At 35.0% G+C, this 26,150-nt stretch overlaps 1 protein-coding gene across 6 annotated transcripts in view; it reads right to left on the bottom strand.

Moving 5' to 3' along the window:
- LOC121379435 (protein pangolin, isoforms A/H/I/S-like) overlaps positions 1 to 26,150 on the bottom strand; it is a 120,312-nt gene that overhangs the window by 52,352 nt on the left and 41,810 nt on the right. For all 6 annotated transcript variants that reach the window (XR_005958843.1, XM_041508074.1, XM_041508075.1 and 3 more), the window contains exon 3: positions 14,093 to 14,187. Coding sequence is in view for 5 of the 6 variants with exons in the window: in XM_041508074.1 (XP_041364008.1) it covers positions 14,093 to 14,187 (95 nt within the window). In the remaining variant the exon portion in view is untranslated. The remainder of the gene's footprint in view (positions 1 to 14,092; positions 14,188 to 26,150) is intronic.

Here is a 26,150-nt window from a genome sequence, read left to right as displayed (position 1 = left end):
ATAGATGGACGTATAAAAACACTTATTTTAAATGCTAAATATTTTTAAAAAAACATCCTCCAGATTGCATGATCTCACATTGTTTTTAGACCTAGTCTAAACATCTAGACTATAGATAGGAACATTCCCTCACACATCATAAGGAGTTTGGTTGCAAGAAATGTGAAACTTATATGATGTTATGTTTGGGGGGTTTTCTCAATTGCATATCAAATGAATACATGTTCTTATAAAATGGTGATATGAAAACAGCAATATTTAAACCATGTTGATATAAATATTAAATGCCATCTTTTGTGGAATATAGAAAAAATAATAATAATTATGCAACATGTAGAAATGCATTGTTCTTTTAGGGCGACAAAAGAAGCAAATGTTTCATTTAACGACACACTCAACACATTGTATTTACAGTTATATGGCGTCAGACATATGGTTAAGGACCACACAGATATTGAGAGAGGAAACCCGCTGTCACCACTTCATGGGCTACTCTTTTCGATCAGCAGCATGGGATCATTTATATGTACAATCCCACAGACAGGATAGTACATACCATGGCTTTTGTTACACCAGTTGTGGAGCACTGGCTGGAATGAGTAATAGCCCAATGGGTCCACCGACGGGGATCGATCCTAGATAGACCGTGCATCAAGTGAACACTTTACCACTGGGCTACGCCCGGCACCTTTTAGGGCGACAAATGAAAAGATCAATGCATCTGTGTTCTCTTTAGACTTTCAAATGTGAAGGTGTGTGTGCAATAATATCAAACATGAGAACATGCATGGGGCTCCTTAAAACTGATATACTGTTCAGTGCATGGAGTCACAGTATGTTGCACCAGAGTGAGTATCTGAGCCGTGTCTGAACTAATCATTGCTAATACCTACAAGTCTTTCAAAGGGACATAGAATGGCTGGTATTTGCTCATGGTGCCTGACACCTAGTTATTACCAAGCCAAGATTGGGGAGGATGGCACTTGAACAGCGCCTCCCAGCAATAAATCAGTCATTTGAAGCAGCTTTATGATGTGTGCCTAATCCACTACTTGTTATTTCTGCAGTTATAACATTTACAAATGATAAAATTTCAAGAGATGGAAAATGTCAACGTGGCAAGCATGACAGGGTTCCATTACGACTTTTTATTTTCTTGGTGTATTTTTGTTTTTTTAATCTCAAAGAACTGGTGCTGTGACACTAAAACTGGTGGTTTACAACTGAGGTTTAAGTCAAATAAATCATAATCGACAGGCTCAACACAGAAGGAATATTTTCAGACCGGAAAAAAAATGTGCTTTGACATGATGTACTAACTGGATAAATGTACTAACTGGATAAATGTACTAACTGAATTTACTCCCAAAAAGTGTACACAGTCAATCTAAAAATGAAGAAATGTATTATTTACAAAATTATTTGTACAACTTAGAACACTAGGTTATACTAGTAACTAAGTTTTAAAAATACTTTTGATGTTTTTAAATTTTTTTATTCTGAGTGATACTTTGTATCAATGTAATTTTAGTCCAACAGGTGTCCAACATGTTAATTTGTTACACTTAGTTTAGAGAGTGAGATGAGAAACCCACTTTGATATACTATTCGTGGAACACTCAGGCATCGAAATTACTCGAGAACGATCATTTACATTACCAGGTTGCCACGTCAATGAAACTGAGAATGGTACTTGATTCTCAACAAAATTCTCACATGAATGTCACTATTTCGTTCATGGTGTCCTTGTTGTTATTTTGTTGTGTACCGTATTTTCCGGCTTATTACACGCACTGGTGTATAAACCGCACCCCTTGTTTTTAGACCAGGTTCCGACCTTTGTTCGTACATAAACCGCACCTTTAAATAAGCTGCAGTTAAAATAAAGCCACAATCATAATTACAGTTAATTATTGTTTGTATTTAATAATAATAAAGAGATCCATTCTCCCTTAAATTCAAACAATAAATAACTGTTGATTGTGTTGCTTTCAGTTTCATTTCACCTAATGGGAAAGTAAAAGTAAAGTTTGTTTTATTTAACGACGCCGCACATTGATTTTTTATCTTATCATCGGCTATTGGACGTCAAACATATGGTCATTCTGACACTGTTTTTAGAGGAAACCCGCTGTCGCCACATAGGCTACTCTTTTTACGACAGGTAGCAAGGGATCTTTTATTTGCGCTTCCCACAGGCAGGATAGCACAAACCATGGCCTTTGTTGAACCAGTTATGGATCACTGGTCGGTTCAAGTGGTTTACACCTACCCATCGAGCCTTGCGGAGCACTCACTCAGGGTTTGGAGTCGGCATCTGGATTAAAAATCCCATGCCTCGACTGGGATCCGAACCCAGTACCTACCAGCCTGTAGACCGATGGCCTGCCACAACTAATGGGAAAGTTTCATAAACAAAACACTGTTGACAAACCCCGCTATTTTTACGAAAATATGAACAAGAACTTGATAATGCTAATTTCGTAATCTTGCATTAGTTGCAAAGAAAAAATTACTAGTAGATTTACTCACTCGATTGCAAAACACGCGTTTCTCTGTAACCCAACTAGCGTGCCATGTGCAAAAATTACATATTCAAACGAGGTCGGGTCAAGCTGGAGTGGTAGTGAACCGAAACTAAGCACACTCTATCGATCGTTTACAATTTTGACATTGTTTGATAACTTTTAAACGACGGCTTTTAAAATATATATATTTGCCGAAAATTATATATGTATAATTACATGTAATATAACGAAATACATTACAACAACGTTATGCTCTATATAAATTAACGGGCTAATTAGATTGGAAATGTCGACATTTAATACAAACATTTCAGATACTCTGATTATGTGATTTTAATTCGCAAGCTTTGTACTAAACTTAAATTTTGATATATTAATTAAAAACATTACAAACAGGTTAGAAACAGTGGCGTTAAAGATATCAAGAAACTTTTGATGTCCTTGTTAAGGTCCGGCTTTTGCAATTGGCCATAAATGGCCATGACATTGTAATTGTATCACGTGACATTGTTTAGGCTGCCAATGGCTTTTTATCTGAAGTATCAAACATGCAAGTTGAGTGTGTTTACTACAAAGTATAACAACACTACTTTGTATAATATGAGGAAAGTTCCTTCATTTTAGAACATCTGACAAACACATCTGATGCACTACTAACAATAAATGTTACAAAAATCAAACTAAGAAAGTTCGCAGACGAGTCCATTTTTGAAACTGTAAGTATAACAATACACAAGCATTGTAATATTTCTAACCTGACTAGACTATAAATAAAGAGCCATTCCATTGTAATACTTCAGTCCAAGTCATTTGGTATGCTATATCATTATTATGAGAATGGAAAAAAAAAAAGAGTTCTGATTTATATGCACAGCGGTTACCGTAAAATTCATAAATAAACCGCACCATTTTATAAACCGCACCTTGCAATTCACAGTAAAAAAGTAGCAGCTTATATGCTGAAAAATACGGTACTAAATCATGGCAACACATTTCCGATTTCTACATACAACTAAAATTGAATCCAAATATCTTGTCCAGTTGCAACTTTTCAATCATGTCCATTTTTTGTTTATGTAACCGTAGAAGCACATCAAACAATAAAAGTCATTGCATGATGAAATGCAAACACAACCACTTTATGGAGATCAATTCAAATATAAAAAATTAGATCAATACAGTGAGAACAGTGATAAGAAGGAAAACCAGTTTATCTGTGTGTTTTTGATCAGATTTAAAGGTACTTCATTCTGAACAGATGGTAGTTTATCTTTCAAGAAAACTGACAATAATATGTGCTAATGTACTTCCCAAAACAATATAGACCTTTAAACGTGGGTAACAGAAGTCGTAAAGTACATGATTACAGATTTGCAATTAGTATACATGTGCAATATCGTATCTTTGCAGAAGACTGATTCTAAAAGAAGTTACGAGAGAGTCATGACTGCAGTGCCCAAAGGTAAAATGGGTATAGCGCCATACCCAAATGTTTTTGCAATTTTTTTTTTTAAATCAATCTTTAGACAAAATTAATTACTCTTATCATTACTGCATGATTTTCATAACCCTAACCCTAAACGTAACCCTTTTTTTTTTCTGGAGGAGGACCCCCATACCCCCTCCCCTGTTGACTGGTTGCAATCAATTCCATATCGCTATACCCAAATATTTCTAATGAACACTGATGAAGGTATGCAGCCATGGCTCACTGTCTGATACTTTGTCTACAAAGCGGATCTTGAACAGGATTATGATTCTAACTTTATTGGAGAAGAACTGCCAATTCTATATAATTTTTATTTTTGAAACTACAACAGCATCTGACTCAGTAGGAGAGTGTCATTTCAGTTAATTGTTAAAAAAAAGTTAGTTTTTTATTTAATGACGCCACTGGAGCACATTGATTTTTTTATCTTATCATCGGCTATTGGACGTCAAAAATATGGTCATTCTGACACTGTGTTTTAGAGGAAACCTGCTGTCGCCACATAGGCTACTCTTTACGACAGGCAGCAAGGGATCTTTTATTTGTGCTTCCCACAGGCAGGATAGCACAAACCATGGCCTTTGTTGAACCAGCGGAGCACTCACTCACGGTTTGGAGTTGGTATCTGGATTAAAAATCCCATGCCTCGACTGGGATCCAAACCCAGTACCTACCAGCTTGTAGACCGATGGCCTAACCACGATGCCACGAGGTCAGTTTTAATTGTTAAAAGTATGTTTTGTTTAACACCACCACTAAATCAACGATCGTGCATCAGGCGAGCACTCTACCATTGGGCTATGTCCCCCACACCCCACCGAGAAATGAAGGATCATTAAAGGACTGAAAATTTAAACATGTTTTTAACACAACATTAACCAAATATTAACAAACTAGAAAAGTAAGACATAAACATTCACAAAGGAAATGACACAATCATCAATATCGTAAACACCCATTGAAAACTTTTACACTCTTAACATACTGAAAGACATGTTTTGTTATACAATCCAATTTGCAACACATGTACACTTATGTATGTTAACAAATCAGCAAACAGTAGAATAGGATAAATTAGCCGACGGTAAAGACATTTTCATGTTCCTGTCACAGTGGCAGCAAAGAAATCCATCATGCCAAATAGGCATTTCTGTGACACTGGAATTTCGGTCATATTGGTCAGACCGTCGGAGTCCACTTTGTACAGATGTCAGTGCTAACACAGGCCGACAGTGGTGGACAGGCCCGTGCATAATGACAACACCCCTCACTGACACTGAAACATCTCCGGGAAGAGACACTTTAACCAACTCACACAGTGGGTATTCAAGCCACTCAAAGGTGAAAGTGCCACTTCAGGTAAAATGTCATTACAACAAAGAACCCCCTGCTGACTCGCTCAGTCCGAGTGGCATATTTATAAATAAACGACAAATACACACTCGCTCTATACAAATCAAGTCATTAAAAAAAAAAAATGTTTTTATCCAATTTGATTTGTACACACAAATGTGTTAAATTGGATGGTTTTTATGTGGAATATAGGTACAATTTGGACAGTTTAAAGTATCTTCATTTGTACATTTGAAAGGATATTTTTAACAGTTAAGCATTTAGAAGAGATCATTTACCTTCAAGAAACTGCTTGAGAGAAATCTCAATGATGTCACACAAGTTGTCACATTGTATACTAGACTTAAATTCGTACATCCCAAAATTTTGCACACCTCAATAGTAACACACGCAAAAGAAACCCAGAACAACAGGAAGTCACTTTCATCATTAAAATGGTTGACTACTTCTGTTTTTCTATGAGAAATAACTGGGAATTTTGAATTGAAAAGGCTCTTTTAAGAACATTTTTGCTACACATCTATAACAGAATTTCTCAATCATTCTAATAAATTGATAGCTAATTGTGATGGCTAATTTGATAAATGTGACTGTTTTGCTAACAACAATTATGATGAAATATTGGATTAAAAATCATATTTTGTTTCCACAACCTACATACCTTTTCTTTTTTTCTGTGAGAAATAACGGTATTTTCAGTTGAAATGGTGGTTTTTAGAATATTTTTGCTTGACAACTATGATGGATTGTCTCAAATTGATAGCTAATTGTGACAGCTAATTTAGTAATAAATAGGACTGTTTTACTGATACCAAATATTATGAAATATTGGGACAAAAATAATCTTTTGTTTCCAGCACAAACTAGTCACCAAGATGTAGAATAATCGCAGTAAATACTGGGCATGTGGACAAACTGTGAATAAATACTTGTAATCATATAAGTTATTTAATGGACAAGGCTGTTTAGAAAAGTTACATGTGCCTTTTAGATAAAAACTTTTTATAAATTAAGTCCTTTTTGTTTTAGGCCTATTGTGTTAGAAAATAAGTAGGCAGAATACTAGTTCTATAAAGGTATGTAGTTTGTTACGCTTCCAGTTTCATGCAAATTGGCCAAGGCCGGCACCTGCGTCCATGACAGGCGTGCGCTACAACAGCTTGCTCTGAACGTGCACATATATCCCTATGATCTGACCTAACCTGACCTATGCTTCCAGTAACACCACTGAAAATAAAAGTCAGTTTCTTTTCAAAACACTTTAAAATATTTATTTATACACATAAATGTGCTAAAACTGATGACTAATGTGGAACATCTGTAAAAAATTATAGTTTAAATTTTGTTTTACTAGTATTTAATGAATAACAACATTGTCTGCTGATGTGAAAACTGTCTTCATTTGGATGTGGACTGCATGTTTATAGCTACTGCTTCTGACATAAACTGGGGTTTTTTTCTCATTAAAAGAATAATAGATAGTAAATTTATCCCTTTTCATGAAAAATAAATGCAGTGGTAGTTGTGCTAGTCTCAGCAGTGACACACATCCTTCTCATTATGAACTATGCCATATCATGATTATGTGCATACACAAAGAAATTACTGAAACAAGAGTACCCTAGTGAGGTACTTGATATGCCCGTCAAAAGTAGGATGCATTGACAAAGTTCAGTGTTCGAAATAAATCCTTGTCCGTTTGTCACGACAAGTGAAAATCTATTCGGACAAGCAAAATGTGCCTTGGTGGTTGTCCAGTGGACAAGTTGAAATTTTCAGTGCAGTTTTATTTTGAGCAATCAAAAACATCATCCTGGTACTTGAATAAAATAAATCATTTATTTGAAAAAGTGAAAATATTGGCGGACAAGTAGATTTGTAAATGTATTTGTCCGGTGGACTAGTAAAACATTCTGCTTATTTCTGTCACTGTTAGTTATGGTATGCAACATACCACCATCCCAAGGTTTGATGATCCTCTATGAACTGATAAGAAATATATGCTCTGGAAACAAATGGATTGATGTATAAAAACAGAAGTGGAGATGTATAAAAACAGAAGTGGAGATGTTAAAAGACTATCACCCCATTTGTACCCTTAGTATATATTACCTACGACACTGAGGGAATTTGTGTCCAAAACAACAATCTATTAATTTGAAGACAATTTACAACTTTAGTCATTTAAAGGTGTTATTTTTCTATTCCTCATGTTATTGTTTTCAAACCCACTGTACTTACAAATAACACAAGTTCTAGTATACGTATCTTACACCTTTGAAACACCCATCATTTGGATAGAAACTATTCTTTCGTCATCTTTATCCTTCCTCTCCATTTTTCTGTCCCCCTATCATAAGTCTTTTTTTTTTTTATGCTCTTCTTCCTCTTCTTCTTTAAAAAAAACATGTTGTCCTCACTACATTAGACACCCACTTAAAACAGTTAAAAAAAACCCCAACAACAACAAAACCATTTGGGTGTCGATAAACCTTTCTTTATGTTTTTCCCCCCTTCCACTCTTTCCATCCCCTGCCCCTCTCCAGCTTGTTTCACCTATCATTCTTGACCCTCAGAGATCATTTAAAAATGCATATGCATGTATGTATGTACATGGCTGTTAACAAAAGTAAAATGTTGTGACTGAAATTTCAAGGTACAGGGCATTCAAAATGGTAATGTTTTATATGACAATTGTCGTCCATTTTAAACATGTATTTCTCCCATCCCACACCATGTTATTTATTTTATTGGACAAAAACATTAATTTGATGGGTCCTGCAGTGAACCTATATTAATGGAAATAGCAGTGGCATAGGCAGGATTGTGTAGTGGGATATGACACAGGAACCTTTTTAAAGTTATTAATAAGCGAAAAGGTAAAAATTTCCCAGGATTGGGTGGGTGGGTGGGGCATGGCAATACTTCTCTGACGACGGAAATCCATCTCACGACGGACAGTTAACAGCCATGTATGTATATTAAGTATATGAATACAGTTGTGCAGTATGACAAGAAATGTAATGAATATAACATCCATACATATCAAATATTATTTATATACATAACATGAAATATAAAACCTTTACCTTACCTTTATACAGGTACACATAATCATGTTATAATTTTATTATTATTGTATATTGTAAGACGATGATTCAAGGCACCCCAACCTTTACATTGCCAGTGATCTGGGGGTAATAAAGGTTTAGGGAAAAATAAAATAATAAAAATAATTTTTTTTTGAAGACATCCCAATTTGAACTGAAGACAGATTGCACTGTATGATAATGAAAACTAATACAGATAGAACAAAATCAATTTACCTAACAATTATTTTATTAAAATTGCAAACGTGAATACAAATAATATTTACCAGTAAATTTATCACAATGCAAATTGAAAAGTTACAAAAACAAAACTACATGAAGGAAATTGGCTACATCAAACTGTAACTTAGTTTGTTAACAACACCACTAGAGCACATTACTGTATTAATCATCATTGGATGTCAAACATTTGGTAATTTTGTCATAGTCTTAGAAAGGAAACCTGCTACATTTATCCATTAGTAGCAAGGGATCTTGTATATCCACCATCTCAAAGTCAGGATAGCACATACCAACCTTTGATATATAGTACCAAAAAAAAAGAAGCCCAATGGGCCCAATGATGGGGATCGATCCTAGATCGACTGCACATCAGGCTAACACTTTACCACATCCCTGCTTATACTACAGAAACTTGGCACTTGAGTGATGTTAGCAGGGTACAATGTTTGTAATATGTTTGTACAATAGGGGCTGTGTCAGATGTAGATGATTAACAATAGGAAGAATTTGACAAGAAAAGTTATATTTAACAGTGCATTCAACACATTTTTATTTATGGTTATATAGTGTTGCACATATGGTTAAGGACCACACAGTTAATTAGAGAGGAAACCAAGAGCTACTCTAAGCACCAAGAGATCTTTTATATACCAGTCTTTCACACATGGTTAGGAGTTTGATTGTGCTTGCTGCCTATGCACTCTATAATTTTAACAGCCAACACCTGTGTTTGAATACTAGTATAATTGTATTGCTTCAGTGCTGTTGAAAACTTCTTCATGTCAGTATGTGCAAGCTTTATTCAACACATTTTCTATGCAAATCACTCGCCTGTAACTTATGAAAGAAAGAAAGAAATGTTTTATTTAACAACGCACTCAACACATTTTATTTAGGGTTATATGGCGTCACAGATTTTTTAGAGGAAACCCGCTGTCACCACTACATGGGCTACTCTTTCCGATTAGCAGATCTTTTATTTGCGCTTCCCACAGGCAGGATAGCACAAACCATGGCCTTTGTTAAAACAGTTATGGATCACTGGTCGGTGCAAGTGGTTTACACCTACCCATTGAGCCTTGCGGAGCACTCACTCAGGGTTTGGAGTTGGTATCTGGATTAAAAATCCCATGCCTCGACTGGGATCCGAACCCAGTACCTACCAGCCTGTAGACCGATGGCCTAACCACGTAGCCACCGAGGCCGGTGTGTAACTTACAAGTTTAATTTATTATTCTCCTATTTTCAAACGTGAAGGACCGATATACACATCCCACAAACAGGACAGTACATGCCACAGCCTTTTAATGCATGATGGGCAAGGATTTATCTCAATTTGTGAACCCACTAGCTTATTTCCCAATCCAACCAGTGTATCAAAACTGTGGTTTGTGATTTATTGCTATCCTGTTTGTGGCAGGGTGCATAAAAAAAAACCTAAATAATTTTTAAAAACAAAAAAACCCCAACCCAACATACAACCCCCCCCCCCCCACAAAACAAATTTCAATTAACCCTAAACCTATCACACACACACACACACACACACACACACACCACTCCTGTAACAGAAGGGAGCAACTAACAGTTGTCTAGTTTAAAAATTAAACGTTCTAAGATTGAGATCAGAGATTCTCTGCAAATAACTGATTTAATGTTATTTCACCACACCTTTCTCGTTAGTTTGGCCTTTGTGAGGTAGGTACAATACTGTTTTCTGGTTGTGATCACACTTCTATTATGAAGGTCCAGAATATGGGTTTCCTTTTTGCACTGGTGCTTTCTTTTCTAATGATCAGTCATACTTTGTCAACACAAAATAACTACTCAGCCTGAGCTACATGTGTGCAGTAACAAAACACAGAGACTATTTAAATAGCTATCTGCTACATCTTTAGGTTGCACTATACCAATTAATTTCCGTCTGGGTCGAAGTTCGAGGTGTACCGAACTTTTGATAGAGAAGTTAACACCACAAGTCCTGTGATTGGTTATAAATGTGAGTGTGTTGGTTGTAAAAAAATTAGTTTCATCTGGGCTAAAAATGTATGCAATTTTATTTGATGTAGTACCACCGTGTCAAGTAGCCTTGTGCTTGGAACATGTATGGTGTACCTGTAAAAAAAAGTACTAAAATTTTGTGCGAAACTAGGGGTGTTGCAGAAACATCTGGTTATACCGAAAATGAGCCATGAAAGGTACCATTTTCTGCAGTTAATACTTTGAGGTAGGGGTTGTAGTACTGATATTTATGGGTCACAGTTTGGTTGATATATTGCATATAGTGTTTTTAAACACAAACGTTAACATGGTCGCCTATGGGATTTGAATTGGTATAGTCCAACCTATAGCACATATTCAGTGCATAATAAAAAAGATTATGATTTTTGTGATTTAATTAAATTAAACTACACTATTTGATTAATTAGCCATCACTCGGCCATGCAAGTTCACAATGACCTTGACCTTGACAATAATTACTGTACATAGCTCTGAATGGAGTTTGAACAAAAATTAGCACTGAGGAAAAGTTGGTTTTGGCCTATAATTCATACTATACAGATTTGAATGTTCTTATTTACATGGTGTTTGACTTGCCATATACAACTGCTCTTAAATATGTTAATATATCTAGGCAGTCTGAACTTAGATTTTAATAGCAATTTATTTTTTATATTAAAAATAACATGTGCCAATATTGGGATAATGTCTTTAACTTCTATAAACATAGTTAATGTTTCATGTGTGTACTTCTGATAGCTTAACTTTTAAAGACCTTGATTTTTATTGTCCTTTTGGCATATTTATAGGGTGCTAAGTCATATTTTAGACACATTTGTAGTTTTAGGGGAAAGATTTTTTTACTTTGAAGAATTTATTTACCAAAGCCATAATTAAAATTTTTGTCACTATTGTGCCTTCTGTTCTCATTTATACATAACAATAAGCTTGTTAAACATATCTTTAGGTCTCCAGATCAAATCTTTTTTTAAAATAATCACTTAGTTTGCTCCCATGAAGTGTATTTTGAGTGTATACTAGATTTGGAACCAATTTTTCCAGATTTGATTATCTACCTTGGTGTAATTTGATGATTTATTTTATTGTTAATGCTGTATTATCCAATGTTAATAGCTAAATGATATGCTGGATTACAGATTGTAGGAATACATCCAATATACATATTGTATTGATCTGGATTAGAAAATAATGCAATAAAATAGATGTTCGGGTAATTATGTCACTTAAAAACAGGTTTTTTTAGTAATGAATCAAAAATAAATATGCGAAAGCTGCATGATAATTCCAGATATCACACATTTTTAAAACCTCCAACTACAGTAGGGTATACATAAAATATAATCAGGAATATTGGTGGCTGCCAATGGTTTTGATGGTCCAATTTGAAAATCTGCATAGCTGATGGATTTGAAATTCCCGCACATGGTAACTTGAAGATGCCCACACTCAGCATACAGGATTTTCTTCCAACAGTGATGTGCAGGACATTAAGTCATTACTTCATACAGATGCAGTCATGTTGGTTTTCCCTTCCTCAGACATTGTATTTTTTTAATACTGATATTTCTTTGATGTGCCTATTGAGGTCTTCATAATCTAGGGGTCAGTCAAGTACATGTGTTTCAATGGAATAAGTTTAAGGAGTTGAGGTACTCTGAATAGCCATGCTGTCTCTACATATATAGCTGAGCACACACACACATCTGACAATAAATATCTTCAGGAGTATTATTTTTAAAAAAATTATTTGTTCAAATATGACATATTGCATTTGTACAAAACTGTACAAAATACATGTGTTTTGTGAGGTGTACATTAAATTAGGTTGCACTGTAGAAACAACAGTTTCAGTGAGGTTGTCAGTTTATGTCAGAAGACACCAGATCCTGGTTGTCATAAAAACATATGATTCACCACCTTTTGAAACATGTATGTTATCAGTATAGGTTGCACTATACCAATTAATTTCCGTCTGGGTCGAAGTTCGAGGTGTACCGAACTTTTGATAGAGAAGTTAACACCACAAGTCCTGTGATTGGTTATAAATGTGAGTGTGTTGGTTGTAAAAAAAATTAGTTTCATCTGGGCTAAAAATGTATGCAATTTTATTTGATGTAGTACCACCGTGTCAAGTAGCCTTGTGCTTGGAACATGTATGGTGTACCTGTAAAAAAAAGTACTAAAATTTTGTGCGAAACTAGGGGTGTTGCAGAAACATCTGGTTATACCGAAAATGAGCCATGAAAGGTACCATTTTCTGCAGTTAATACTTTGAGGTAGGGGTTGTAGTACTGATATTTATGGGTCACAGTTTGGTTGATATATTGCATATAGTGTTTTTAAACACAAACGTTAACATGGTCGCCTATGGGATTTGAATTGGTATAGTCCAACCTATAATGGCAGGGTCACACAGACAGCTGACCAATTAATGGACCCATAAATATTTCTTGAATATTTATTAACTGAAGTATTTTATTCAATTATCATATCTCACTTATTAATAATTTTTGCTATATAATTTAATTATTACCATGAAGCATATTTTCGGGTCACACAGACATATGACCAACTAAATGGCCTCACAAATACTTCTTTTATAAAAGTATCATGACATTCAACATCTAAACGTCACAATGTACTTCATAATACATGCAAAAGTGTTTGCAAAGAGTTTTCTAAATTGGTTCTTTTCGATATAAATTATCAAACTATTTAAATTTTATGTATGTAAAGTTTTTTTAGGATGTCAATGTAATAGTTTAATTATTACCACAAAGCTTATTATAGAACTAGAAGACCATTGGACACAAGAGTTATAAAAATTCAAGAATCCAACTTCAATTTTGCAAATAACGGGCTCGCCTGACATTTACATGCTGTATCATGGCTAGATCATTTTCTCTTTAAATGGCTGAATGGTTTGTTTATGACTGCTAGTATAAAAATCCATTTGTAATTCCTGTTGCACTGAAATAATGGAATATGAAGGAAGGAAATGTTTTATTTAATGATGCACTCAACACATTTTATTTACGGTTATATGGCATCAAGACATATGGTGAAAGACCACACAGATATATAAAGAGGAAACCCACTGTCGCCACTTCATGGGCTACTCTTTTCGATTAGCAGCAAGGGATCTTTTATATGCACCATCCCATAGACAGGATAGCACATACCACAACCTTTGATGTACCAGTCGTGGTGCACTGGCTGGAGCGAGAAATAGCCCTGACGGGGATCGATCCCAAACTGACTGCGCATCAAGCGAGTGCTTTACCTCTGGGCTACGTCCCGCCCCCTAATGGAACATGATTACATACATGTATAAGAAGATATGAAGAGAGACTAGAAATGTGACTTACCATGGATGTGCCATTTGGATACGGAGGATACGGACTGGGTACGAAGAACCCGAGGGGACCCTGACTGGCGCCTGGGGGCTGCGGTACAGACTTGTCTGGAAAATCACATAAAACACAAATCAATGTATGTACAGAACAAACTTTACTCAATATAAGACAATAAAAAATATCTGAAAAGAAAGAAACTGAAAGAAAGAAATGTTTTATTTAACGACACACCAACACATTTTATTTACGGTTATATGGCGTCAAACATATGGTTGAGGACCACACAGATATTGAGAGAGGAAACCTGCTGTCACCACTTTATGGCCTATTCTTTTCGATTAGCAGCAAAGGATGTTTTATATGCACCATCCCACAGACAGGGTAGTACATACCACAGCCTTTGATATACCAGTCGTGGTGCACTGACTGGAATGAGAAATAGCCCAATGGCCCATCGGCGAGGATCGATCCCAGACCGACCGCGCATCGAGCGAGCACTTTACCACTGGGCTACGTCCTGCCCACTATCTGAAAGGTTTCTCTGCTGAGAACATATTAGATATATACAACTGCAGAGTCCTACATCCTGACAAGAAATCTTAACTAATATGATTACGTGAGATCATCCTTATAGACTGTCTTCAATCTGCTACCATTGTACAGTATTTCAAAATAACAAAGCTTTCTGTTCATTAAAACTACATATTAAATAAATTTTCTTGTTTAGAATATCAGTATGTTTCTCCTTATCCCGTTTGTAGTTGTTTCATGTTCATTTCATGGCCTAATATGCATTTTGCTGTTTTCATATGTTTGAAATTATTGGGAGGAAACAATTCAGTTTGGACTACTACGAATAATAGAATAAGAAACCCCCTCATACATACAAACACTGATGCTCTAAACAAGAAAATGTATCTACAATTTAAGCTGTTAAAAGGGCTTCATTAAACCATAATAAAATTAGTCCTACATTTTTATCCCGTCCACCCTGATAATAAAGGCCTGGTTCGGGGTTTTTTTTTTTTTTTTTTTTTTTTTTTTTTACAGATTAAAATTGTTTTTAAATTTTAAATTATCCTTTAAACATATGATGCTCAGTGTACTGTAGTTTCAATGTCCTGAACAAATTGGATAAAAATCTAGCATTAATTATATTATGGCCTTAAATACAATTTCGTCCCTGCTCTCATTAAAAAAAAAAAAATGCTAATAAAAATCTAGTGTTGATTTTATTATAGCCTTAGCAGGAATTTAGCAATAAACTTGGGTCAGTTTCTTTAAAAGCAATTACATTTGCAATCACCTGACTCGCTATTTTAACAGTTGGTACATATATATTTTATTGCATATTTAATTGGAACAAAAAAAAGACAAAAGAAATAAGAAATTCAGATACTGACAACTTGGTCAGATTACAGTAAACAAATTTTATGTTGGTTTCACTATAGTTGAGAGAACATTGTATCTAAGTCATATCAGTTCTTTTCCTACAACATGCTTGAAACAAAATACATGCTGGATCAATAAGTAGTTGCATACAAGTAGGTTTTTAAAGGCTAAATGTTAGCCAGTGCTAATTCTTTTTCTGGATTTTCATCAAAATAATATTGCTGTGTATTCTATACAAAATGGGGGTGGCGGGGAAGAGGGTATTATTTTGTTATTTTTGTTAATTTTAACTGTTCTCTACATTCGCTTATTTTTTTTGGGGTATAGCGCTATGAAACTGAATATTTACAATGTGTGTGCTCCCCCCCCCCCCCCCAAAAAAAAAAGAAAATAGGTAGGTTTAGGGTTAGGGTTTAATAAATCATACAGTAATTAATGATAAGAGTCATTAATTTTGTCAAAAAATATGGGTATGGTGCCATACCCATTTTACCCTGTGGCAGAAACCCTGCAGACCTACAGTAAAATTCTGTTGTGTACAGTATTATGGTGAAAGAAAGAAATGTTTTATTTAACGACGCACTCAACACATTTTATTTACGGTTATATGGCGTCAGATATATGGTTAAAGACCACACAGATTTGGAGAGGAAACCCGCTGTCGCCACATAGGCTACTCTTTTTACGACAGGCAGCAAGGAATCTTTTATTTGCGCTTCCCACAGGCAGGATAGCACAAACCATGGCCTTTGTTGAACCAGTTATGGATCACTGGTCGGTGCAAGTGGTTTACACCTACCCATTGAGCCTTGCAGAGTACTCACTCAGGGTTTGGAGTCACATGATTTTATGAAACGATTGTTAGGATTATTGTATTACCTGAGTGAGAGCGAGGGTAATACATGAATCCTGACACGAGTTTCGTAAAATCAGTACGATTCACACGCGTGTAATAATTTATTTATTATCCACATTATTCCCAATATTATTTTCAGAATAACAAGCTATAACCATGTCAAAATGTTTCAAATGTAACTAAAAAGAGACCACATTTTTTTTTACACTGGAGAAGCCACATTAAGTTATGACGTCGCTTCACAAAATTATTTCATTCGCTGTGCATGTGAAATCACTATAACACACGTGGATAATACTAGTTATATATTTCCTGGAATATCTTGAACTATGTGGATAATAAAATTTAATATTTGTGTTGGTAACACACTGTAAAATGTTTGACAAAATATTGTCAGACTGAGATGGTGAATAAAATTTAATTAAAAAAAAAATTGCTATAGCTATTGCTATTTGATAAGCTAAATGGCTGACCATGTGTCATGAAAGATGTCATTTCAATTAACAGTGTAGCATCACAAATATTAATATGTTCTAGAACTTGGGTTTTTTTCCCCTCCAAGCTGTGGACTTGCCAGCTTAATTTCTAATTTGATTTGGATCATTTAAGATTCCAGCTATCTGTGTCTTTTACATTCTCAGAATGATGATTCTGCTACACTGGTGTAGATAACGGACTATCAAATATGATGCTGTGCTATATGAACCAATAAGAGAGAAAACTTCTGCAAGTATGATGATATTTATCTGTCAGGTACAGAATGATAAACCAACAGGGGAAACAACTCTGGCAACCTCCACTACAGGTAAGACAAAGCAAAGCCTGATCGTAGTGAATTCTAAAAGAGAAACAAAATTACAGCTTTTACCAGGAGAACAAAGGCTGACATAACAAAAATACACAGTCAATAGTTTGTGTGAAAAAGTGACAGTCACTTGAAAATATATTAAAGCTACTGAATGGATATCAAGCACAAAAGACTACATAGACTACACACAAAAGACTACATAGAACTTCAATCACCAGGCCTCTGACAATTTCAAGAACAATCATTTCGTTAGCATGATTTAAATTTCAGACATAATTTACCTGGACAAAATGGGTTACATAGAAAGGAAATGTGGAATCTTAATTTATTTCTGCATAAGTATTAACCCATAATTAGGTTATGCAAACTTTCAATTCACAGAACACCACAGATCATTAGATCATACATTACACACAATATTACAGAACAATAAATCACACACTACACATACCATAGAACATTAGACCACACTACAAACAATATAAGTGAATATTATATCACGCATCATTGTAGGTTACTAAGGTAGGTAACTAGTTTTACATGCTCATATACCACAGCGGTTTCGATCATGCCTATCCTGAGTCCGACCTATGATATGATCGGGGGCCCAACTCGGGACAGGAATACACTTCATGGAACACATCACCTCAACAAACTAGCTCCATCATATCTAGAAACAATGTTTCAAACAACTTCAGAAATTCACTCCTTAAATTTGAGGTCAACTCAACATAGTCATCTTTATGAATTAAAACCAAGAACAGAATTTTATCGCCATAGTTTTTCATGCAGGGGAGCCAAACTGTGGAACACACTACACTACCTTTAATCAATCAATCAATAAAATATTTACATGCTCCTATACCACGAAGGTTTCGAGCATGTCTATCCCAGGTTCGGCCACCGGATGCCAGTAGTCCAACCTGGGACAGAACAATTACTGGGGCAATTTTGATATTTAAACAAACAGGGAAAAAGGACTTTACAATAAATAAGGACTTTACAATAAATAATTTTGTGCGTTATTTTCCCAAACAATATTTAATATACAGCAAACAACTAACAATTTGTAATGCAAATTTAGATCGGGCAGTCCTAAATATAAATATATTTTAAAATGTTTTGTAAATATATTAATTAGCCCTCAAAATAGGGGTGGCAGGTGACTAGTAGGTTAGGCTTCAGCCACTGGAGGTTTTTTTTTAATAGGGGAATATGTTTTACTTAGGGGCACCCATCGTATTGGGGACTTCGGTGTAGCCGAAACCGGGGAAGGAGGGGCAGTCCCCCGGACAAACCTAGCACCCCTTACGGCCAAAACCGCCCTAACCATCTTCTGGTGGAGTATCCCCCACCCACCCAGCACTACCTTTAAAGATAAAATATTCTCATTCCCTCGCCTCGTTCAAATCCAGTTATTTTAAGCACTATTCAAATAATAATCAGTTTTAAGATATACCTTTGTTGTTGATTTTGATGTGTTTGTTACAATAATTATGATGTATTGAGTTATCACTGACTCAAGTTTCTTAACAATTTGATTTAAATATTATTTAAATATTCATATGTGTTACTGTTTCTCATGCTATACATATTACATGTATGTTTATGTTGTTTCTTTGAATGTATGTATGTATCATGTATAGATTAGAGAGGGCCTCATGGGAGACCAGTCACCTTGTACTGAATGTGTTTACCCTCTGAAAATAAAGAATTTTATTATTATTATTATTATTATTATTATATGAGTTTTTACTATAAACAAATTGATTTTCACAGTTGGTATCAAATTAGCAAAAGTGCCACTTATATTTTTTCTTTGTCAAGTTAATGAGTGAAAAGATGTATGGGTCAAATATGGAAAGAGAAACCTTTTTGAGTGAGATGGAAGTGAGAAATGCTGAAGTGAGAAATGCTGGAGCGAGATGGAAGTGAGAAATGCTGGAGCGAGATGGAAGTGAGAAATGCTGGAGCGAGATGGAAGTGAGAAATGCTGGAGCGAGATGGAAGTGAGAAATACTGGAGTGAGATGGAAGTGAGAAATTCTGGATTGAGATGGAAGTGAGAAATACTGGAGTGAGATGGAAGTGAGAAATGCTGAAGTGAGAAATGCTGGAGCGAGATGGAAGTGAGAAATGCTGGAGCGAGATGGAAGTGAGAAATGCTGGAGCGAGATGGAAGTGAGAAATGCTGGAGCGAGATGGAAGTGAGAAATACTGGAGTGAGATGGAAGTGAGAAATTCTGGATTGAGATGGAAGTGAGAAATACTGGAGTGAGATGGAAGTGAGAAATACTGGAGTGAGATAAAGTGAGAAATGCTGGAGTGAGATGAAGTGAGAAATGCTGGAGTGAGATGGAAGTGAGAAATACTGGAGTGAGATGGAAGTGAGAAATTCTGGAGTGAGATGGAAGTGAGAAATTCTGGAGTGAGATGGAAGTGAGAAATACTGGAGTGAGATGGAAGTGAGAAATGCTGGAGTGAGATGAAGTCAGAAATGCTGGAGTAAGATGGAAGTGAGAAATACTGGAGTGTTCGGTGGACATGCACGGCAGTGAACTGATGAGCAGGTCAGAGAAGCCATCTTTCAACATACAGATCGTCCCAGTTATGCTTTATAACCACAAATAAATTGCCTTCCGATGAATCCCAAATGATTAATTTTCACAAAAAAAAAGAGTTCAATTATTCAGAGTTAGAACACCAAATTATGTTACGTGATTGAAAAAAACACCACACAAAAGGCCGTCCAAATATTTCTCTCCCTACGTCTCATGGAGGTCTGGCCACGAACAATGAATGACGATATTTGTTTGATGCGAGATGAAGACAGCATGCACCAAATAGATTACTCTTATGAGAGCAACTGCCAACAAACAGCACTGAAATCAATAACATTACTTGTCATTATGCCTGCTTTTTTTCCCTCATTACTCATTTACAATTTAACATGACAAGCAATCAGAATATAGCTCAACTTTAACGAACCATGGCAGTCCTCTGACATTTTTGCTTACCAGTTAAAATTAGTACATTATTCGATCATAACTTTGGCCAACTGCAAAGGCCAAACTGTATACATACTGCTTCATGTGTAGTAGTCATGCTAGGGCTAATGTAGACACTGCATTTACTGTGCATTTATGCTGGAGGTGATACATTATATGCTACTGTTAGGCACTGTAACAATCATATTACAAAATACACATGTGCTAGAAATTAAGCACTGTAATAGGTATACTGCAGTCATAATGCTGGGAAGACACTGCATTAATAACAGTGCATTTATATCCTTTTTGCAATAAGGAAAAAAGAACCCAAAACACATACAATATAATGCAAGTCAGCATGGTTTAAATTTAATAATATACATAAAAAATTAGTACAATAGTTCAAGTGAGTGAGTGAGTAAGTGAGTGAGTAAGCAAGTAAGTATATATGCCCACATGATTATATATGCATCAAATTTTAAACTAATGGTTGGGTTTTGCATGGTTGAAAAATTAATCTTTAAATTTTGTTAATGTTAATAAATAATTGCATATGAAACTTGACTATGGACCTCAGCCTATGCAGTTGTAGATGTAGAATTTTACATAACTGCGATACAAGTGTATTCTAAGTCCATGAATTCATTCTTGAAAAACTGTGTACAGGTTCTTTGGAGAAGAAAACAGGGAATTCTCTATACTGAAATAATGAAGATTATACAGACTTAATATCACAGCCTGCACCTTAAGTACCGGTTAAAACATACTTGACTTTATATTTTTAAAAACCATGTATAGCCTCCCAAGCAAAAGATGGCAGGCACCAGACTGATCTTGACAGTCAAGACAAAACATCGAATGGAAGGAAATACTGTCAACAGAGGGCCGCTCCAAATCTATCTATATCGCTGGAAGACCAAATTGAGTGAAATCACAAGACGACTTCAAACAGTTCCATGTCATACAGATTGCTTGTTGAGCTTCGACGCGGTGGACTTGCGCCATCATTACAGTAATCAGCTTGTGGGCCGCGTGTTATACAACAAATGCAAACGCAATGAGTGATCAATAGTCGCTGTGGCAGGAGGCCAATCAATGAAATAAACGACACCGCTTCAATGAAATAAACGACTCTGCAGCAGACTTTCAATGATACTTGGCCAATACTCGCGGTGGCAGTCCCCACCATAAACCTAGTGAGACTCGCTCCGCATCATCACTGCAATTTGGATTAATTCTCGACAGAATTTCATAAATTGTGACGACTCTCGCAGCAGATAAAACGTGCTGAAATTTTCATTTCTCATTTTATTGGCCTTCTTGTTTATGGTAGCAGTGGCATTTAAAAGCGGAGATGACATTTTCTTTATTAGTAGTAAATGTCAAATAACAAAGATATCACGTTTTAGAGAAACACTGCTCTGAATTACAGTGAGTATGTTTCTCGACTGAAACAATAACACTCCAAGTTTACTACCGAAACAGTTGTGGCAACTTCATGCTAAAGCTTCCATCAACATTTTAATAATACATGTCAAACGTTTGCTTCTTGCAAACGACGACTACATGTACATCAATAAATTCATCAAGATCTAATCAAGCCTACAGATTTATTGAACGGTCTCTGCAAAAACACATTCAAATATATATGTACTCAATAAGCTAAGCTGAACTTTTGAAATTAAAAAAAGAAGAAAAGAATATTATTTTTACGAATTAACTTTAATCAAGTGGTTAAAAAAACAGCTTGATCCAGGACTAACACTACATTAAGATTTAATTTGCCAACAGCATTATCCATAATTAGCTCACCTTGCATATGCCTCAATTATTTCAGTTTAATATTCTTTTATTAAGACAAATGTCGACGGAAATGGGTATAATCCTCACTTAGGGTTGTAAGTTTTCCAATGCACACAACTTCCTGCTGGTTAAAAAACCATGCGGGTAACCAAGTCTCGGAAAATTATACCTAAAGCAATTCTGCTGGTAATGAAAAAAATACATACATGCTGTAATTAACTTGATTAATGTTATTCTCTTTTTTTGGTATTAATAAACCCAGTGTTTACCTCGAGGCATCAATTATTAAGTTCACTTGCTTCTAAACTACAGACGACAACAGAAAATAGGGTGAAGAACATTTGTAAGGATTACTGCTCACATGTTCTCATTTGGTCTGCTTGAGTTGGTCAGTACTACCGGAAGACACTATGTGACCAATCCTGTTCAAACTCTTTGTTTCAATGTCTGCGGTTTTCTTTTATTGTAACTGTTATGTCTTCTCAAATATCTTGGTGCTATTAAATAATTCGAGACGGTAATTAATTAAATTTATCTAATGACTTGGAAAAATAGTTGAGTCATGCAAAAAATCTGACAACATTTAATGATCATGGCACAAATAATTTTTTAAAATAATTTAGTTGTATTATGCACGCACTTGTGGGGTCCAAATGAAAATCTAACAATTACTTGAACATCATTATTTTCACCACCTCAAATATCCATCAACATTTTGTTCTGTAAAATACTGTAAGTGAAAATAATGATTTCAAATTTGATGACATATCAAACTCATTGACGTTTTATTCAGACTTTTAAATTTGTATTAATACAAAAAAAACATTATTTCTGTATGTATTTTTTGTTGTAGATGTTCAATATTCTAGTTTATTAATACACTTTCAAGATATTAAACAGGCTTTGGTGTTAAAATGAAGATTAAAAAAATAAATATATATATATATATCATTTTACAGTTTAAACATCATATAGTATGATTTTGTTCACAAAAATGCCAATGAAAGTTTATTTTAACATGTTTTGGTACGACCTGGCTCTATCGTGAGACACGGGTGGGACACAGCCCAGTGGCAAAGCTCTCACCTGATGTGTGGTTGGTCTAGGATTGATCCCATCAGTAGGCCCATTGAGCTATTTCTTGTTCTAGCCAGTGCATTGGTATATAAAAAGCCATGGTATGTGCTATCCTGTATGAGGGATATTATATATAAAAGCTCCCTTACTACTAATGGAAAAATGTAGTAGGTTTCCTCTCTTAAGACTGAGAATTACCATGTTTGATATCTAATAGCCAATTATTAATAAATAAATGTGCTCTAGTGGTGCCGTTCTCATGGAACCTGGCTTTCTGTGACTGTCTACAGAAAGAGTCCATCTCTATCACCGAATGAATTCATGATGTTCTGTTTTATATGAGGGGAAAATGTGTAATAAATACCCTTACTGCTTATACTGAATATGGGTTTCCCCGCTTATGTCCTATAACCTCTATCACTTTCAAGTTTCATCAAGTAGCCGTTAATTAAACAATCAACCGAAGTACCAGAAACAAACATTTGCTTCTCTTCCTTAAAACCACCTTGACATGTCATTCAGGAAGCTCCCATTCATGGAAATGGCGTATCTGAAGGTAGATAATCGTGTAAACATATTCGACTCACGCTCAGATTCCTGATGGCGGTATTCACATTCACATCTTATCCATTAACAGCGTTCACTAATTAAGTATATCACGACATTTGCTTGATTGGAATGCATCTCACTAAGCAGCCTAACAGTGGCCACTATCACAGAATGTTTACCAAAATTGCACAAAATCCCACCACCATCATTTGCAGATGTCGCATCAGTCCAGACTTTTACCTGCCGTAATTAGTTAAATGTGTGTGGATCATTGTAAAGCCACAGAGCAGAGCTAGAGTGTTAGATGGTATTACTGTTGGCAAATATGGTAATATCTCTTTACTAAAATTACAAACAAATATAGTAATCTTCGACTCTACTGTACTAGGCTGTATGGTTAATAATTGCACACATCATTTGTGAAAATACCAATCCAAAAAGCAAGAAAGAAAAAAAAGAAAAAAAAAAAAAAAAAAAAAAAAAAAAAAGAATAGAAAAGAAAAAGGTTAAAGAGACATACTCTAGTTTCAACCTGTGGAAATTAACACCAAGTTTAGTTAATCTACAAACCTGTAACACATTTGGATAAAGTTACAACTAAGTGAAACATTGAGTCTGTGACTTTGAAATGGTGAAATGCCATATAAAAATAGACTAAAACTCGACTCATTAATTGTTACTTCTCAGAAAATAGGAGAAATGCATTTTGTGATATTAAAAACACCTGGATGACCAAAAACACTTCGAATGTACGGAAAGGAATCATCTAAACAATAAAATCTAAGTGAAGTATGATTTCAATTATCAAAAACGGCTCGAATATTAAAAAATATGCCTTAGTGTTTAAAAACTAGGTTATGTCCCTTTAATATAACTGTAAGTTATATTTTTTCTACACATCAGATGTTCTATTATTTCTACAACTGCTCGCAAATGTTAAATCATTAACACTCAGTTTCATTTTAAACTGAAAATGTTATGTTACCTGATACATCTATGTATAAATTTATTTATATTTGGAGAAAGAATTTTTTTTGTTTGTTAACAAAAGGTCTTTTAGTTTCCAATATGAACAGTGTTAGTCACCTTAGGTTTTATGAATTAAACCTGTCTTTTCAAGTTAGCAACTTGAAAAATTTAACTAAATATATATGCCAAAAGCAATTACCTTGATCACTAAGTAATAAATATAATATATAATTCAAAGTATTACAATGATAGAGCACCAAGGCTAGCTATATACATACACATTTGTATGCAGTTATTGCCATGATAAACTATGCTTTCTCTTGTATCCACATTAAAAAAAATAACAACAATGAAATATAATTAACGATAATTACTTAAGAAAATACATGATAAAAAAAATATGCTTTCATGTTACATAGATATTTTCACTTTTTTAATAGGCTAATAATGTGTGCAACTCCAAAACCTTTTCCGGAACTGAACAACGAAGACAGCAAATACAAATTGCTAAAAAGACCACCGAAGCAATTAACAAAAATAACACAGCCAACACAAAAGGCATCATGGGATAATCTTTTTATTCCCCATAATTTTCCTTCATCCTATGTAATCCATCATTAAACTTTAGCATCTTATTCCCTCATGTCGGTAAGCACTGCATAAAGTAATTGACAACTCAATCCCAAATGACTATGACCTTTCCACAGCCTCGTTCACTGCCGAGCTTTGACGAGAATTCCGCACTACACAAGTATATTCCCTGAAACCGTTCTCGTAATGTCAGAGTGCAAGTGGAACACACGCACAGCTTGTAGGCTTGTTAAGTATGATTGCTTAAACTAAGAATTTAAGCTTACAAAGTTAAATTTATAAAGTTTTCATCCATATGATAGTGTTTAAACTGCTACGTGCTAAATTACTGAATATGTACGGCTGATTATTGAATATGAACTGCTAATTACTGAATATGAATGGCTAATTATTGAATATGAACTGCTAAATTACTGAATATGACCTCCAGCGGAAATATTGGAATGACCATACTTAATAAGCCTACAATGATTGTCAACCAGTTGGTACTAAGAAATATATTTTTTTAACACAGATGCATTGACATATCTGTGGTACATCTAAATGTCAATTTGTTAAATTTATGTTCCAGGTAAACCAAATTTAGAACATAAATTCAACTGAATTAAATGTCTCGCCTACTATAAACGATTTCCAATGTACTGTGATGAACATCCCCATGTGCAACAATAAACCAAACTTAACTGACCTAGGACTTTGTCAGAAACTGATCTAAATGAAAACCTGTTAACACACAAGTTGATGCCATCGCCAGAAAAGTAAATCTCGCATTTTTACTTCGTAAAAAATTAGACCAAAACCAAGTGTATTTCTACAATTTGGGGCGGACGTAGCCCAGTGGTGGACCCATTGGGCTATTCTTATTCCAACTAGTGCACCACAACTGGAATATCAATGGCCGTGGTATGTGCTGTCCTGTGTGGGAAAGTGCATATAAAAGATCCCTTTCTGCATTAGGAAAAATGTAGCGGGTTTCCTCTGATGACTATGTGTCAGAATTACCAAATGTTTCGACATCCAATAGCCAATGATTAAT

The sequence above is a fragment of the Gigantopelta aegis genome, chromosome 8 (assembly GCF_016097555.1).
Source record: "Gigantopelta aegis isolate Gae_Host chromosome 8, Gae_host_genome, whole genome shotgun sequence".
Taxonomy (NCBI): domain Eukaryota; kingdom Metazoa; phylum Mollusca; class Gastropoda; order Neomphalida; family Peltospiridae; genus Gigantopelta; species Gigantopelta aegis.
This window is presented reverse-complemented; position numbering and strand designations above follow the sequence as displayed.